Here is an 18,861-nt window from a genome sequence, read left to right on the forward strand (position 1 = left end):
GGGCCGGGAGCTAGTGCACTGAGCTCCTGCTCCCTCTCTGCCCCTCGCCACTGTTTGCAATGGGAGGGGCAGAGAGGGGACGGAAGCTCAGTGTACTACCTCTCATCTCGTCCCGCCTCCTCCCCTTGCAGAGAAGGGCAGCATATATCGTCCGGGTGTGAAAACCTGACTGATATACGCCCGTCTGAATAAGCCCTAAGGAAGGTGTTTGAGTGGTTGTTCAGCAGTACCTTGCACCTGTGCAATGCTCATCATTTAGTAGTTTGGCTGTCTGCATGTTGAGGGATGGGTTGTTTCTATCTGACCTTTTGTATCAGTACATTGGTAAGTATATGACCACTTTCTGTGATTTTTTGATATATTCTCTTTTCCAGTGATTTTTTTAATCGCATATCCACATGCGGATCCCATTTCTGCTCAGTTGTTTCCTTAAAGTAATAGAAAGACATTAAGAGCCATGTGGGCAGATGTCTATTCATTCTCCACATAGATGCAGCAGTCAGAGGCTGCCTCACCAGGTGGGACCGGACTCAGCAGACCCCTGTTGTGGACGTAAGTGCAGATCCCAGAGATGGGAACCAGATATATCGGATGTTTATGGCGTAACCTGTGGAGTTTACTGTGGGCACACAGCTAGAAGGGATAGCTAACACTAGAGAAGAGAGAGAGGATTCAAAAAGATCTAGAAAAGCTTGCACAGTGGGCAGCGACTAACAGAATGGTATTTAACAAGAAGAAAAGCAAAGTCCTACATCTGGGCAAAAAAAATGAAAAAAGCACATGGGAAGAATTGGGCGAAGCAGCAGCACATGTGAAAAAGACTTGGGTATACTAATAGATCATAGACTGAACATGAGTCAACAGTGTGATGCAGCAGCAAAAAAGGAAAACACAATTCTGGGATGTATTAACCCTTTAAGGACCAGGCTGTTTTTTACCCATGTAGAGGTTTAACTGCCCTATTTTTTCCCTTCAGCTACCAAAATTATTTTTGGTGTGGTTGTTTTCCCGTGACATAAAGGGCTGTTTTTAAATATCTTTTTCACTGACTTTTTTTTACTGTTTTTTAGTTTTATTGGGGGTAAAAAGCTGAAATTTTTTTCTTTAACATTTATAGTTTTTTTAAAAAAATTTGTATATTTATGCTAAAATAATGTATGGGAACCGGTTCTTCATTTTGTTTTGGACGTTTTCATATATAATATGTAGGGTTTTAGATAACAGGGCGCATACGGCGACGGTTTTGGTTGGTGTTGGCTTTAGGTTATTTTGAGTCTATGTGTGCATGCATGTCAAATGTAGAGATGAGCATGCTCAATCCACCAAGCAGCAGCTTCCCGAGCAGACAGCAAAGGAACGGGGAGGCGGGTGAGTATAAAAAGCACTCCTCCGGACTCCGGGCACTTGTCCTATAAGACCATAACCTTAGTTTATGGAGCTCATAGTACATGACAAGTTTCCTTTAAAAAAATAAGGAAGTGATGCAGATAAAATAGGCAGAGCATGGGACACATATGGGCAGCACAGGACTATGGAGAGATTCTAGTGATTTTTGGAAACAAGTACAGAGGACAATAGTCTGCTAGTAGAGATGAGCAAACCTACTCGGCCACGCCCCTTTTTCACCCGAGCGCCGCGATTTTCGAGTATTTCCGTACTTGGGCGAAAAGATTCAGGGGGCGCCGTGGGTAAGTGGGGGGTTGCAGCGGGGAGTGGGGGGGAGAGGGAGAGAGAGAGGGCTCCCCCCTGTTCCCCGCTGCTACCCCCGCTCCGCCACGCCTCCCCCCGCCGCCCGAATCTTTTCACCCGAGTACGGAAGTACTGGAAAATCGCGGTGCTCGATCGAGTAATTACTCGAAACGAGTATATTCGCTCATCTCTATCTGCTAGTAATTGACTAAATAGTTTTATGAAGACACTGGTCCGGCGTTGAAAAGCGTTGTCAAATATCAAAGAGGTCGTTGTAAAGTGGTTAATGGCCTTATAAAATTTGATCAAAATGTAACAAAGAACCTCGTTTATAAATATTGCTGAGCAACACTAGATCCAAGTATAATAAGTGGATACGCATCCATATCTTTTTTTCTACTTTGTTGCCTTTGTCAAATATGAAAAATAAACATTGCTCATCTCACCGGTCCTGGATCATCAATAATGCCGTGAACCATTCCAACTTTGGGTTTTGAAACTTTGAATCTTTAAAATGACCCTCTGGTTTCAGGACAAAATTCTGTCCTGGGGCCGGAGGGTGAGGGAGGTATAATTCCTGCAGTTTTTCACAAGAGGGTCACTTTAGTTTTTGCCTGGAGTAACATTTTATATTCTATTCAGGTTACATAAAGTGCACATATTCATTTCCATAATGTCAGTTAGACACTATTGGAATAACATTTCCATCATGCACAGTCTTGCAGATGAGGAGTTCTTTAGTTGTGTATACTGGGTAATTAGCTTCTATAAGAGCCTTGTGTGGTGAAGTCCTAAGCTCTTGCTGATGACCTGAAGGTTGCATGTTCAATCCCTGCTTGGGTCAGGTAATTGACTAAGCCTTCCATTCTTCCTAGGTCGGTAAAATGAGTACCCAGCTTGCTAGGGGTAAAGAATGATTGGGGAAGGCAATGGCAAACCACCATGCAAAAAACAGCCTGCCAAGAAAACATCACGATTTGACGCCACCCTAGGAGTCGGTCACGACTCGGTGCTTGCACCAGGGGACTTTACCTTACCTTATATGTGGTGTAGATTAAAGACAATTACCATAAGCTAAAACATTAGGCTCCACATACATTGTAAATACATATGGAAATGGCTGGAAGAATTTTGGTCCATGTTTAAATTTCAAGCGAGAAGCACTGTCCCATTTAGTCTTATCTGGAGGATACCAGTGAAAGAAAAACCTTCATCAGGGATAAAAATCACCCTTACCAATAGCCCCTCCACAGCACTGGAAGTGGTATTAAAAAGTAAACAATTCAATCCAGTCAAGACCAAATCGAATGGTCTGGGCTGCCCTGCCCCTCCCTGGCACCCACTACAAGTAATGGTAGTTTCTATGAGCACACATTAGAATCATTTCATATCAATACCAGTGACAACCCAAAGTTACTTGAGCATGAGGTTATTCGCAATATGTTTTCTATCAGGCTCATGAGAGATATTCATGAGAGATATTCCTTTTGCATCACATTTACATTATTAGTCAAAGGATACATGGAAAAATTATGAAATGCTTTGTAGAAAAAGGTTGCAAATCATCATGGTTGGCAAGTATGGCCCTGACAGAATCCTATGAAGAAAAGGAACACAAGAAATCATGTCAATATAGATAATGCTTGATATTGTTCAACTAATTCAGCTGTAAGGGTACAGATGTAGCAAAATTCAAAACAACCCTATCAGAACAAAATTCTGTCCCGGGACCGGAGGTTAAGGGTATACATTGCCTGCAATTGTCACAAGCAATCTTCAAACTACTTAATCCCCCACAGTGCATGGTAGTGTTAGACTACCAATGCACTTTGTCTACTCTCTGATTGGCCAGAGTTGTTCATGTGATCAGCATTGGCCAATCAGAGCAGTGCACAGTCCACTAGGTAGTTAGGCCATCTTGGACAGCCAAAAACGGGGCCCAGAACCAACGAGCCAGACAGCAGAGAACAACTGCAGGTAATACACCCTTCTCCACCTCCTATCCTCGGACAGAATTTCGTTTGAAAACCAGAGGGCTGCTTTAACACGACTCTCATCATGTTAAGATAACTTTCTTATGCCATTTAAAAAGCTTTTCAATGGCTTTGCTGTGATAAGATAACAATAGATTTTCAATGGTTTAAGACAACTTGACAGAAAGTTATCACAGTCAGGTTAAAATTTGCTATATCTGTACATCCACATGTAGCAGCTTTGTTGATGCAGATATCTACTACTGCATTACATACATACATACATACATACATACATGAAAGGCAAAAAAAAATTACAAAATGCAAGTTTCATGCGAGTGCGATTTTTCTATTTTTACTGTTGAAAAAAAAACTAGCAATTTTCACACCCATGAAAAACATGTGTAAAAATCGCATGTGCTGCGATGTAATGTGTTTTGAGAAAAAAAAAATTCAAGCAAAAATCACAATCGCCTGTGTAAATACAGCCTGAGGCCTCTTTCACATGAGTGTTTTATTGCGGCTATTTTGCCACGATAAAACGTAGGCCGAAAATTGCGACCATCTGAAGCATTGAATTCCAATGCATTAGTTTAGATGGGCGATTTTCAGGTGCGTAAAATTGGCTGTCTGAAAAAGATAGCGCACGCGGTGTCCTATCTTTTGCGGGAATACGCCAGCCATTCCCATAGACTCCTACCGGAGCCTATGAAAGCCGTCAGAAAAGGGAAAGGGGAGGGAGTTTAGCAGCAGTTCGCATTGTTAAAGTCCCTCCCCTTTCCTTGCCAGCAGCTCCCATAGGCTGGGGAGGGAGTTTAGCACGACTGGCTCTGCTAAGCTCCTGCCCCCTCCCTTTGCTGGCATCCGGCAAAGAGCAGAGAGGGGGTGGGAAGTGGGGTGGGGGAGTTTAGCAGAGCTGAACTCTCTCCTCCCGACTGATGGTATTACGGGCTGCAGCGTATGTACCCAGCCGTCTGAATGGGCAAGAAAACGGGAGATGCAGCGGTGACTTGGTTGCGCCTGACTCTCGTTTATGCAATTTTCGGCAGCAATGCAGATGGCCGAAACTCTCGGCACTTGTGTGAAAGAGGCCTAAATAACAGAAAGGGAAGACTATTTAATTCGATAAGCATAGACAAATCAATAAATGTTTTTATACTTTAGTAATATTTCTTTTTTTTTACTTACCAGTAATTCACTCATAACTTGCTGCTTGTTCTCTGTATTTTCTGAGCTACAGAAGCAAATGTACGGTAGTTATTACTTGCCCAAAAACATTCAAAAATATCTAAAAAAGTTCTGCAACAAATTTTCCACATGTACATTTTTTACTGGACCCATAAGAGTCCTGTTACAGGGGTTTTCCGGGGCTCAAACAAAGGTCTATGGCCATGGAATGTTGTAGAATAGAGAAATAAGCCTTCCTCGCCTCTTCAGGTGGCCTAAGCTTCAGCACAGAAGCCAAAATCAGAAGAAGCTGGTGGAGGTCACATGTCGTTCATTGTATACATGACTGCTCAGTTACAGGCTGTTCATGGAAATATCACCACTAAAGCCTGCAACGGGCTGAGCAGTCACAGGCACAATGACCCAGCTTCTTCTGGGTTTGAGACTAGGGCTCTGGTGTTGGTTCGGGGAAGTTCATTTAAGGAGGTGAATGGGGGTTAGTTTTTGAATCCTGTATAAGAACCTTTAGGCCTCCCTCACACATGAATAAAGCAAAGCGCCGCGATTTAAATTGCGGCGCTTTGCTGCATTTTACTTTTCATTGATCATTGATGAGGAGCGTTAAACGCCCAAAATAGAACAGACTCCGCTCAAAAATCGTGGTGCTAAAAAGCGCCGCGATCGAGCGGTTGTCTGAGGGGCTCCATTGAAAACAATGGGAGCCTCTGACAGCTGAAAGTGCAGTGCTAAACCCTAAAAAAATGTCTGTATGAGGAAAGTCCTATTTTTCTTTTTTAGTGTCCTATATATTGTTAAGGCCCTTTTACACCGGACAAACATTGGGAAACGATGCCCGACATTCAACCCCGTGTATACTTGTTCCCATGCTGTGACACAGGAGCGAGCATCACTGAATCCCTCACAGTGAGGCCTGCAGGGAGGCGGGACGGCTGGAGGAGAGTTCTCTCCCCGCTCCCCCTGCCCCTCTCCATTCACTATGAGCAGCGGATGCTTAGTACTGAAAGGCTGCTGCTTACACTGAACGGCCATCGTTCGGAATTTTAAGCTGCTTAAAACTGAACGACGGACGATTCTCACACAAGAATGAGGATCGCTTAGTGAATGGAGGCAGAGCGGGCTGTAGATCGTTCCAGCCGCCCACCTCCATTCACAGTAAACAGGCCATCTGAATTATGTCCAAATCTCTTCTGTTCATTGTGCAGACGCCTGACTCATGTCCTGTTTCTTGTGTTCAGTGTGGCAGGGGTCTCCTGTCTGTCTTATATTTGTTTTTTCTGTTGTTCCCATTGACAAGATCCCGTAGGTACAAGACATGGAGCTGTCCTTATCAGGACGATCTCCCTGATTTCAGGCAGGAACCACCAAGCCCAATATTTGGTGAGGGAAATATGTTTGTATGGTTATGTGTTTCTCATGTAGACCCGCAACCATCAAAACCTCTGACAACTCTCTATAGGCATTGTGGCAACTGTCCTCCAACTAGATGGATGGTCACACATCAGTAACCCACATCCAAGCCAGAAGCTGTTTCCCATCTTTGAGGTTTCATGAACGGGGACTAACATTACCAGAAAGATTAATCAAACATTCTCTTTCAGGTTTGAGTGCAGAGAAGGTTGGGTAACCTTCTCTGAACTTAAAGCTGAAAGAGAATGTTTGATTAAGCAGCACTAAGGGCTCCTGAACACTGGCGAGGAAATCGGGCGATTTTCTTGCATTGCGAGAGGGAGTGAAAACGCAAGATTATAAAACCAATAATTTTCAATGGTTTCATTCTCATTTGCGATGTTTTCATGTCTGCGATGCTGCGTGAAAAAGAATTGCAGCATTTCCTTTCTTTCTGCGATATCGCCCATTGCTTTCAATGGGGCCGGCAGGAGCAGCCCCGGCCCCATTGAAATTAATGGGAGAAGATCGCAATACAACCTGCAAGGCTGAAAGAATCCCCCATAGTGAGGAGAGAGAGGGGGCGGAGCTACAGGGTATCTCCTAGAGATCTCCCCGTATTTGCAGAGACAGGGGTGGGGCTAGCGGGCTTCCCTGAGAGAGGAGGCAGGACTAGAGAGGGTTCTCATAGTGATTCCCCTCTAGCCAAGAGGGGGGGGGGGCAGAGCTAGAGGGTGGATTCCTCTAGCCATGCCCCCTCTTTAGCCCCACGACTCTCACAACTGCTTTCAGGGAAGCCCTCTAGCTCCACCCAGTATCTCCAAATATGGGGAAATCGCTAAGAGATCCCCTGTAGCTTCGCCTCCTCTCTCTCCTCGCTACGGGGAATTCCTTCAGCCCCGCAGGGATGTGAGGCTGTTCCCGTGTGAAAATACCTCGCATCCAGGGGCTTTCAGAAGGACTGTGAGGGCTATATCGGACCGTGAATCACAGCCCGATATCTCCCTCGCCAGTGTGCAGGAGCCCTAAGGCTCTATTCACATCTGCATCAGAAGCTCCATTTATTTGTCTGGTAACCGAACGGACCCCATTATAGTCAATGGGGACTGCTCAGCACAGATTGGTCTAGTTATGAGATGGATCCATCCATTCAGGGGATTCCATTTTCCTACTCCCATAAAGGAACAGGAAAACCATATCCTTGGTGCAGATGTGAATAGAGCCTAAACCCTATTCGGGGCAACCTACGGTGGCCCTTACTCCCAGACTCACATCAGTGCTTTCAGCTGACATGTCTCAATGATGTGTCAGAAGATTGTTACAACCGCAGCTTCACTTGTAAACTAACACTTACCAAAAGTTGACACCATATCGGATTTTGAACTTATACACATATTTTGTGGTATGGAAAAATCGTGTTTCCGGGAAAGGAAAGGAGAACGGCTTTATGGGCATCCTGGACATAAGAGAAGATTGGAAATGAACATACTTCTGTATTTAAATAATGCTCTATTGAAAACCATCCTGTGTCAGAAATGCACACGGAGACAAACCTTCTTGCCGTTCTGTCCGGACTCTTGAGCCTTCGGGACACATAAGAACAAAGGACCAGATTTATTAATACTATGTAATATTTATAACAATTATCACCGCGGCTTATGCTTTGTGATCAGTTTGTAGTCTAGAGATGAGCGAGTATACTCGCTAAAGGCAATTGCTCAAGCGAGCATTGCCTTTAGCGAGTATCTCCCCCGCTCGAGACAGAAGGTTCGGGTGCCGGCGCGGGGGAGCGGTGAGTAGCGGCTGTCAGCAGGAGGGAGCGGGGGGGGGGGGGGGGGGGGGGGAGGGAGAGAGAGATCTCCCCTCCGTTCCACCCCGCTCTCCCCTGCAGCTCCCTGCCCGCTGCCGGCACCCGAACTTTCCATCTCGAGCGGGGGAGATACTCGCTAAAGGCAATGCTCGCTCGAGCAATTGCCTTTAGCGAGTATACTTGCTCATCTATAGTTTGTACATCTTTATACAAACTATTGATTGGCATCATTTTCACCAGCAAATTTTGACATATGTCATATTTTAAGCCTCTATTTCACATCCCTTTTCCCTCTAAGCCATGATGATTTGTTCAAAATACATAAAAAATGTCCAATTTCTGTACGTGAAAAACTGACAGATTATAATGTGTTGTTTTATGCAACAACCGTATGCATTGTGTGTGTCCATTGTTTTGTCTGTGTGACTTGTGTGCCACCCATTTCTTTCCATGCGCAAAAAAACCTGAAGATGGCCTAATTTGTTTTCTAGAATAGCTTTACATTGATCAGTGAAAATCGGAGGGCCCATGGACGTCCCCCTTGTCTGCACCATTTTTTTGCACACCAATTCACTTGAAGGGGTAACTATCGTCCAAAAAGTTGGACCAGAATAAGGGCTTATTCACACAACCATATCTGCGCAAAGCATTGGATTCCAATGGGTTCATTCAGATGAATGATTTTTCGCAGTGTAAAAAAAAAGTGCCTGGAAAAATAGGACATATGCGACCATTATTTTATACACTGCGTCAAAAGATGGGTCTTGCCCTATCTTTTGATGTGATATGCAGCAAACTCCCATAGACTTATATGGAAACTAAGAAAAAAGGGAGGGGGAGGGAGTTACTCTGCATACAACGCTGGGAAAAGAAGACAGCTGGCCCTAATTAGGCATTATTTGACATTCCGATGATTTTATAGCGATCGCTGCTTGCTGCTACTCTGCATCAAAATGACGCTCGTGTGAAAGAGGCCTAAAGACGTCTTCACACGGCTGAGAAGATTGCATCGCCCACTGTTTTCAATGGGGCAGCGGCAGCATCGCACCCCGTGGTAGGTGCAGGCGGTGCGATGCGAGGTGAACTTTTCCCATGGAAAACAATGGGAGAAACTCAGCGCTGTTTCCCCAAAGTGATCCAAAGCGGATTGGAGATAAAAACGTCTCGCATCAGCAGGGAAATCACGGCCCGATATCGCACTATTAGCCGTAGGCCTCTTTCACACGGGCAATAAAATCGCATGATTTCACGCATTACAAGAGTGAGTAAAAACGCAGAATTATGAAACCAATGATTTTCAATGGTTTCCTTCACACTTGCGATGTTTTCACTCATGCGATGTTACGGGGGAAAAAATCGCGGCATGTCCTTTCTGCGGTGTTTTAAATCTTCCACGTTTCTCTATTGAGCCTGCTTTTTATCACAAACTTGCGATTTTCATGCGATGCGTTTTAACATTAGAAAGTCCTATTGACTTTTGCGCTAAAAAGTCAAGGAAAAATCTCGCGAGAAAATGGCAAGCAGTAGAAAAAGCAGCATTGACGCTTAAAAATCGCGGGAAAAAAGACGTGATTTTCTTGCGGTGATATCGCGATCGCCCGTGTGAAACTACCCTAAGTAAATCACCAAACAACAAAAAAACAGCTCCTGAAAATCACTTCTAGGGCTTATTCGAATGAGCTTGTCGCAACTACGCTTGGCAGCACGGAGCACAGTTGTGCCTGAATGAGGAAATCCGTTCCTCTTCGCTGACTTTTCAAACTCCACACCAGAGCGCAGGAGTTTGAAACTAACCGCGGGGAGATACGTGCCGCACGTAGTACTCGCTACACGTGGAGAAGATGGGCGGGTCTTTCCTCGGCCGTACGCTGCTCAATTCCGCTGAAAAAAGAAACATCTAGAACTCGTTAGACTAATCAGCCATTTCAATTGGTGCATCTTTGTTTGTCGCGCACTAATGATCATGCATTGTGGGTGTAAAAAAGTACTGTAAAATTAGATGATGCGTGCGCAAAAAAACATTCAGTGCGCAAACGCGCCTACACGTGTGTGAAGGGGTCGTTAGATCAGATTCCAACTAACGTATTTGTGCATGCAAATTTTGTGTGCAGAATACGCAGAAAATAGTACCCACTGATTTCAATGGGTTTGTTCACATGTGCGTATTTCACGTGCACATTTTGGTTCCGCAAAAAAGTACGTAGCACGCTTTTCTGCGCAGGGAAAGAGCACATATTGAACTCATTACACTCAGTGGCCGTTCCAATGGCTGGCAGCATCGCTGCTTGTTTTTTTGCGCATTCATAAAGTACAATAAAAAACGCAATGTGCAAGCAAATACTCAGCGCCTATTCTAAGTGCGAGCGTAAATACGCAAACGCTCGTGTGAATCGGGCCTTGAATGTGATTTTTAGAAGCTCCATTTTTACTCCATTTTACCTCAGGGTGTTTGTGAGGAGGGAGTCTGTAGTGTGTGAGAAAGGGCTGTTAAGGGTGGGGGGGAACCACCTCCCGGATTGTACACAGGGGTGCTGCTTGTGGGGTTTACTGAAAAGATGATGGTGGTCTAATCACTGGTGCTGCTCGCATAAACATGGAAGGCAGTAAGGAAGGATGGAGGGGCTCACTGAGGAGACGTTCATTCCTATTGGCTATACTCAGTCATGTGACCACACTGTTGTGATGTAGGCCTCATCTAGGAGAATTAGTACAGACATGAATATGTTGCCCATGGCAACCAAGCAGCTCCTGGAATAGGACAGAACGTGAAATACATTATGTCATTAGTCAAAAATTCCCTCTATAGTCCTATCACTATTATCAGTGTAGTAATATGGGTCATATATACTTGGGAGCAGTCAGGATACAATGACCCACAGTACATCAAATCTTGCCAATTAAATATGTAGACGCGTGCTGCCAGCCACATGACCCAGGGGGCACTGCATACCCAGACTGATTGGGGTATATGGGGAATTTGCTGTCAATGGTGTTATACGTGGTGTCCACAGAAATCTCTATCCAGGGACAGCAGAGATCTCTCCAGCATTGCCTGAGGCTAATTCCACACAGGCGATCACGATTTTGCCGCATATTTATTAACTGCTATTTGTGAGCGTCGGCGATGCTTTTTTTTTAGAATAATCTCGCATCGCTGCCGCGTGAAAATAGCGCAAATGTCAATGGGACTTTGTAATGTTTAAAACACATTGCAAGTTTGTAGCGCTGCGATGCGATAAAAAGAAGCCTCCTTAGGAATACATGGGAGATAAAATATCGCATATCGCAGAAAGGTAGAGCTTGCCACCATTTTTTTATCCTCTCAACATCGCATCAGTAAAAACATCGCAGATGGGTAGGGAACCATTGTAAAGCATTGGTTTCATATTCTGCTTTTTTACTATCGCAGGAGGCGAAAATCGTGCAATTTTCTCGCTCGTGTGAAACCAGCCTGAGGGTATTTGTGTGGAGCATGCTTGTTCCAGCGCTACAATGACCAAGGGGCATCAATTTAACCCCTTAGTGACCACTAATACACCTTTTTACTGGCCTCACTAATGGGCTTTAAACCTGCACATCTTTTTTAGGCTGCTGACAGCCAGGCTCCTGCTCTAACTGCCAGATGTGGAGGAACTTCAGATCCTGGCAGTTTAGCCCCTTACATGCCACACTCAATAGCGACCCCAGCATGTAATCAGATGCCAGGAAAGGGGTTCCTTCTGTCACCCACTGGCACCCCACAGTTCCATGGAAAGGTAGCAACGGGTTTCCATGGCAGCTGGAAGCCCGACAAAGGCCTCCAACACATAATAGATATTAATGCATGACCCAGATAATGGAAATATTTTGTTATTTATCTTGCGTGATGAACAGCGTAAAAATAAAATTTAAAAAATAACGCCAGAATTGCTATTTTTCTTTTGTTCACCTCCAAAAAAACGCAAAAAAAAACAATTAAAAAGCCACATGTACCTCAAGATGGTACCACTAAAAACTACAACTGTTCCCGCAACAAACAAGCTCTCACAGAGCTCTGTCGCCAGGAAAAATGTTATGGGCCTAAGGCCGGCTTCACACGTCTGGATTTCAATTGCAGAATCCGCGGTCATCACCCGCGTAAACAATATGCGGTAATCCGTGTCTATTGAAAATATAGAATTTTTGCATGTCCGCTCAGGTGAGCAGAGGGTAGTTGTGATTTCCACAAAGGTATTTAAGTTCGCAGTATGTTCTATTTTTGTGCAAAATCCGCACAGACGGCCTCCATTGAACTCAATGGAAGCCGTCCAACCCGCAGCCCATCCTGCAGATGCCAGTGTCATTGCCTAACAATGGTGTAGGAAAAATAAATGTTTTTACAAGAAATCTGTACTGCACATAACTGACACTGAGCGTCCGTGGTCATCTGCATTACAGAAATGACAGGTACGCCGGGTCGCCGGCTGGGGTCAGAGCTGGATTCCGCTGAGGGCTCCCGTATGCGGAATTCGACTTGTTTGTGTGCAGCCGGCCTTAGGCCTCATGTCCACGGGGAAAATCAGATCCGCTGCAGATTCTCCATGGAGAATCTGCAGCGGGTCCCTCCTGCCCCGCGGACATGAGCGCCGAAAATAGCAATTTAAAGCATTTACCTTTCCGGCGCGGGCGACGAAGATCAGCTGTTCCTCACGGCCGGATCTTCATTTTCGGCCGGCGGATGAATTCCTGACGCCGGCGGCACGTCGCCGGCACGTCGTCGACGTGCAGCGCGCATGCGCCGGGCACATCCGCCGAGCCGAGCAAGGGAGATGCGGCCGTGAGGAAGAGAAGAGCTTCGCGGTCCGCTGCGGGTGAGTAAATGCTTTAAATTCCTATTTTAGGTCTCCCGCGGATCCGGACGGCTTCCATAGGCTTCAATAGAAGCCCGCGGGAGCCGTCCCCGCGGGAGACCCGCATGAAAATGGAGCATGGTCCAGATTTTTTCATGCTCCATTTTTTTTTAAATCACTTTTATTGACGATCCGCGGGTATTTATGTACCCGCGGGTGGTCAATGCATCCCTATGGGATGCGGATCCGCATGCAGGAAATCCGCTGCGGATCCTAAATCCTATTTTCCCCGTGGACATGAGCCCTTAGAATGCAGTGATGCAGATTCAATTACTTTCCCTTAAAAACCTGTTTTTATTGTGCAAAAGATGTAAATTAATAAAAAGTCTATAAATTTGGTAGTAATCGTGCTCATTCGGATAAGAAAGTTATCATCTTATTTTTACAAAATGATGAATGCCATAAAAATGCACCACAAAAATAATGGCAGAATTTCTGGGGGGCTCTTCCATCTCTCTGCAAAAAAAAAAATTGTAAGAGTTATACAAAATATCATATGTACTCCGGCATGGGGCCATTAATATATACAATTTGCCCCCAAAAAAGCACCCTCATATGGCTAGATCAATGAGTTATGGCTCGTTTGCAACAATGAAAATCACTTGGTCCTTAAAAAATAGGCTTGTTACTAAAGGCCCATTTACACGGGACGAATGTCAAGCAAACGATGCCCGACACTCATCCCTGTGTGTACTTGCTTCCGTGCTGCTGCACACGAGCGAGTATCGCTGGCTTGCTAACAGAGCGTCTAGTAAGGGGGCCGTGGTGGCTGGAGGAGATTTCACTCCTCGCTCTCCCCAGCCCCTCTCCATTCACTTAAAGGAGATGTCCCGAGGCAGCAAGTGGGTCTATACACTTCTGCATGGCCATATTAATGCACTTTGTAATGTACATTGTGCATTAATTATGAGCCATACAGAAGTTATAAAAAGTTTTATACTTACCTGCTCCGTTGCTGGCGTCCTCGTCTCCATGGAGCCGACTAATTTTTGGCCTCCGATGGCCAAATTAGCCGCGCTTGCGCAGTCCGGGTCTTCAGCTTTCTTCTATGGAGCCGCTCGTGCCAGAGAGCGGCTCCGTGTAGCTCCGCCCCGTCACGTGCCGATTCCAGCCAATCAGGAGGCTGGAATCGGCAGTGGACCGCACAGAAGAGCTGCGGTCCACGAAGGTAGAAGATCCCGGCGGCCATCTTCAGCGGTAAGTATTGAAGTCACCGGACCGCCGGGATTCAGGTAAGCGCTGTGCGGGTGGTTTTTTTAACCCCTGCATCGGGGTTGTCTCGCGCCGAACGGGGGGGGGGTTTAAAAAAAAAAAAACCCGTTTCGGCGCGGGACATCTCCTTTAACACAGCGGCCGTTCAGTACCGAACAGCTGCCGTTTACACTGAACAATCTCGTTCATCTCATCGTCCATCGTTTATGCAACTTAAATTCTTGAACGATAATCGTTTAGTGTGAAAAGCAGCTGTTCGGTACTGAACAGCCGCTGTGTTAAGTGAATGGAGAGGGGCGGGGGAAAGCGAGGAGTGAAATCTCCTCCAGCCACCCCGCCTCCCTTCTGAGCGAGCCAGCGATACTTGCTCCTGTGCAGCAGCACAGAAGTGAGTATGTGTGGAAACGAGTGTCGGGCATCGTCTACCCAACATTCGTCCCTTGTAAATTGGCCTTATTGGGTTAAGATAAATTACCATAACAAACAAATGGACGCATTCACACTTGTGCTGGGACTTTCAGTCACTCTCCTCTATTTTTTGGCACACAAAAACAGAATTTATATGGAATTAAATATTTGTTTTTTTCCCTATTGATTTCAATGGCTTTTCAAAAAATGGAATGAGTTTAAGTTTGCTTCTTTTCCATTGTATTGCGTTCTAATGTAAAAGAATACTGCAGTACTTTATTATTGGGCTTGAACCTGATCATACGATTGCAGAGTCAAGTCCCATAAATGGGTGATACAAAATGGTGAAAAAATAAAAGTTAAAAGAAACAATTCACACAAAAAAAATTATTTAAACATTTTCATACACTTTTTTCCCTTTTTTGTTTAAAAAAAATAACAAAAAATGACATATGTTTAGTATGCTGCATCAATAGCGACCCATACAATTAAATACGAATGTAGTAGTCCAGAATTAACAGGGCCCCTCCATATGTATGCATGTGTTTGTTCTGTGCAATTGTATTGTCAGTGTCTTTAATGTGTGTGAATTTGATGAGTATTGCACCTCTGCAGCACTGAATGGGTTAAACTCTGAGAAATATATCTTTTGTATGTCACGTGATCATGTTTTATATATGTGTATGGAAGGTGTAGTGCAAGGGTCTTTTTGCAAAAAGTTAGTAGGAGTCAGTCTGCAAGAGTGCAAGCAGTGGAGCCTGTCTTGAGGGAATGGAACTTTTGTTGAGTAGGAGAAACCGTTCCTCATCCTACGAGGATCCCTCAAAATGGAAGAAGCTGAGCGAAAGCCTAATGCCTGCCCTAGGGGGCAAATCTCCCAGGCCTCCTTGGTGCTAAAATGGAAAGCTGAGAGAGAGTGACAGGAACCGCCAGGCAGCGGTGAGTGTCACTTCTGAGCGTGAGTTTACCGGTAGAGAGCTGGACCTAGAGTACAAGAGAGTTGCCAGGAGCAGAACCCCACAGATAACTGGGACTGTGGACTCGTCTGCCATCCTGTGTATCCTCCCTGTCACACCACTATTCTGTCTACATCGGTGTCCTGCTAGCTGATGTAAAGTTTGAGGACTGTAAATAGTTTTATGCAAGTAAATGAGCCCTACTGACCGTTCACGGTTTTGCTCAGAGAGATATCCCTGTGTATGGACTATTTATTTCCAACTGTTGGTTTCACCACAGAGGACGGAACGATGGCGTCACAAGTGACAAAAAGGACTTTAAGGTTAACCGCAGATTAGGTTTTCCCTCCCAGAGGAGGAGATGGTGGAACCCCGTGACAAGGCCTTCTCTACCCCGCTATCTCCTCAGCTGTGGACCCACTCCTCAGACACTGCACAAACTGTTTTAAAAAAAGCAAAAAAAAAATGAAACAAAATGCTTTTTTTAATTTAATTTAGCTCCCAAAAAAACACAAATACAAACCTGTCACACAGGTGGAATTATCCCACTAGGATGCACCACAAGACACAGGTTAAGATGCGGAATTCCACACCAAAATCTGTCGATTTTAGAATTGCAGGAAGAATTAACACAATTTTAATTCCGCGTCAAAATCTGTAGGCAGTCCAGCAGATTTTGCAGTGAAGGTAACCACATATTGGGCTGCGTCTTCCAGGTTAATTCCACCTTTGTGAAACATCCCTAAAAGTGATCAAAAATGTCATATGTACCCCAAAATGGTACCAATAACAACTTCAGCTCATGATGCAAAAACAGGCCCTCACACAGCTCTGTACACGGAAAAATAAAAAGTTAAGCGTCTTTGAATGCAGCAATGCAAAAATATATTTTCAAAAGAAAAGTGGAAAAAAACACAAAAAAATTATAATTTTGGGATCATCATAATCGTACTGACCCGCTTATCATGTCATTTATACCACATAGTTATGGGTCTTTAAATGTAGCGATGCAATTAAAAAAAAAAGTATATACATGAATTTTTTATATATTTTCCAAAAAAGATTTTTATTGTAAAAAAGTGGAAAAACCTAAAAAAATATAGAATTTTGGTGTTATCGTAATTGTAGCTCCTATACCCCTGATGACGCCAGAGTACTGGTGAAACATGTTGGGAGAGCTGATCCTTTAGCACAGAGCCTCATGTAGTCCATCCTGCTATGTTTATGTCAGACTCCGTTTATTTGGCAGCATTTATCACACATCCTGGCAGTTTATGCAGGGATCAAATCACTTGCTAAATCTTTAGCATATAGAAGTGTACTGCTGCATGGTAGTGCGAACCAGTTGCAGCAAGTGTTAGTTGTGACCCTGGTACTTGTGCATAATTAGCAAAGCAGGATATTGTTTTCTTTAGGGCTCTTTCCCACGAGCATATATCAGCGTTTTCATGGCTGGCCGATATATGCTATCATCTGGAGCGTAGAAGTTTGTGAACGAGTGCACAAATCTAACGTTTGTGCACCCGTTTACACGGCATGGGCCCCGGCGCAGATGCGCTGAGGTCACCATGCGTCGCCTCTTTCCCCTCCCTCACCATTGCAGGCTCCTCTCTGCTCTCCTCCCCGCTCGTTCTTTGCAATGGGAGAGGTGGGGGTAAGCGCCGTCCCGTCCCACCTCCTCCCATTGATGGCTATGAAGAAGGGGCAGGGAGAGGACTAGAGCTTAGCTCCACCCATGGCCTGCCCCTTGTCCACAGCCAGCAATGAGGAGGTGGGATGGGACGGCACTTAGCTTCGCCCCGTCCCCTCCCATTGCAAAGAACGAGCGACGAGGAGAGCAGAGGTGAGCCTGCACGAGGGGAGGAAAGCAGAGGCCGCTGCCATGGGCTCCCATAGGAGTCCATGCAGCGGTTGACGTATTCCGGCCCAAAAGATAGTTCCAGGACTATCTTTTGGGCCTGACCTAAAAACGCCTAGCGCTATATTGGCTTGGCTGGGCGCTTTTACTTCTCAGGAATACAGCCATGTGATCTGATGCATTGGAATCCAATGCATCAGATCACAGCGTATATCAGCCGGCTGTGAAAATGGCCGTCCGATATACGCTCGTGGGAAAGAGCCCTCAGACTGGTTTTGTCTAATATTGTTCAAGCTCTCTTTTATTGGGGATTTTTCAATATAACAAACATACAAACCAACAAATCAGGTCTCACAGGACCTCATATAATAAGTATCACAAATGGTGAATGGCCTAAAGTGCCATCTAACTGGTGGAGCATGACCTCGTATCCCAGTAATTATCCTCTTGTCTCAACATGTGATCTGTCCTGAGCACACTTCAGCAGGGCACAGATAGGTGACCGTGTCCTCGCATGTTTATCTCTACAGAGAGGCAAAATGTGTTGGTCTCAACTTCATCACCAAAAAAAATTAAAACTGTATACTAAAAGACATCCAAGTTCCTTGGTTATCTCTGAGCAACAACCAAGGGGGAAGGTAATGTAGGAAAGAGAAAGAAAAAAGCATTTATATTTCACTTGTAGAAAAAATTAATTATGCAAATAAAATGAAAAGATAGAGATTAATCATTAAGTACAGGTTGAGTGGAAGGACATGACGGGTATAAGGGAGGAGGGTAGGACACAGAAGGAGGGGGGATTAGAGTTAGAACCACTCCATATCGTATCTGATAGACTTCGGATCCACATGTAGGTTTTGTCTAATATATTACACTTAATCACACTATATTGAGACTTTTTAGTTTAAACAGATTTTATTAAGATATCTTCAAATGTGGTACAGGTACATAACATTCTTACATTGGGAAGGGGTAACAAAGGGTATAAAACAGGGGGTCGTCAAGGATCCACATCCGCTCCCTGGTGTAGCATAGTAAAGAACTGGAGATGGTTTCCAATGGGGATTTTTAGATAGTTGAGATAGAGTGACGCAGTCCTGGGACTTCGAGGTAGTCAATCCAGGGTTGCCACGTGCCTAATTTGTTAAGGTATCTGTCCTAATTGCGTGGATCCCTGATCACCTCAAGAAAAGTTACGTTTGGGGATTTCCATCTAGAGGTGATGTGGATCCTGACTCTGATCTCAGAGTCATTATGTCATTTATACCACATAGTGAACATCATAAAGGAAAAAAACAATAGACGGGTACAGGGATAGGCCTTTGCAAAAAAGGGTTTATGCTAAAAATATATATGTTTTTACTTTGTTCCATCTGTTTGGTAACATTTGAAGTTTGTGTGCCCTCCATGTATTGAGAGGTAGGTATCTACACCCTGTGCTCTGCGCATGATCTCACATTGCCCCAGCAGCCATTGCTCTTACTGGGGAAGTGATGCAGTAAACGAGCACTGA

General features: G+C 44.8%; 1 protein-coding gene across 1 annotated transcript; it reads right to left on the minus strand.

Annotated features, from left to right (window-relative positions):
• Positions 1-530: 530 nt before the first annotated feature.
• Positions 531-12,768, minus strand: MAJIN (membrane anchored junction protein). Its single transcript, XM_066582364.1, has 7 exons — positions 12,678-12,768; positions 7,790-7,819; positions 7,591-7,692; positions 4,851-4,896; positions 3,211-3,286; positions 2,758-2,871; positions 531-652 (listed from the first exon to the last, which is right to left on the minus strand). Exons 3-7 carry the CDS (start codon positions 7,689-7,691, stop codon positions 531-533), a joined length of 459 nt encoding a protein of 152 aa, XP_066438461.1. The 5' UTR covers position 7,692; positions 7,790-7,819; positions 12,678-12,768.
• Positions 12,769-18,861: the final 6,093 nt, after the last annotated feature.

Source organism: Eleutherodactylus coqui, chromosome 11 (assembly GCF_035609145.1).
Source record: "Eleutherodactylus coqui strain aEleCoq1 chromosome 11, aEleCoq1.hap1, whole genome shotgun sequence".
Lineage (NCBI taxonomy): Eukaryota > Metazoa > Chordata > Amphibia > Anura > Eleutherodactylidae > Eleutherodactylus > Eleutherodactylus coqui.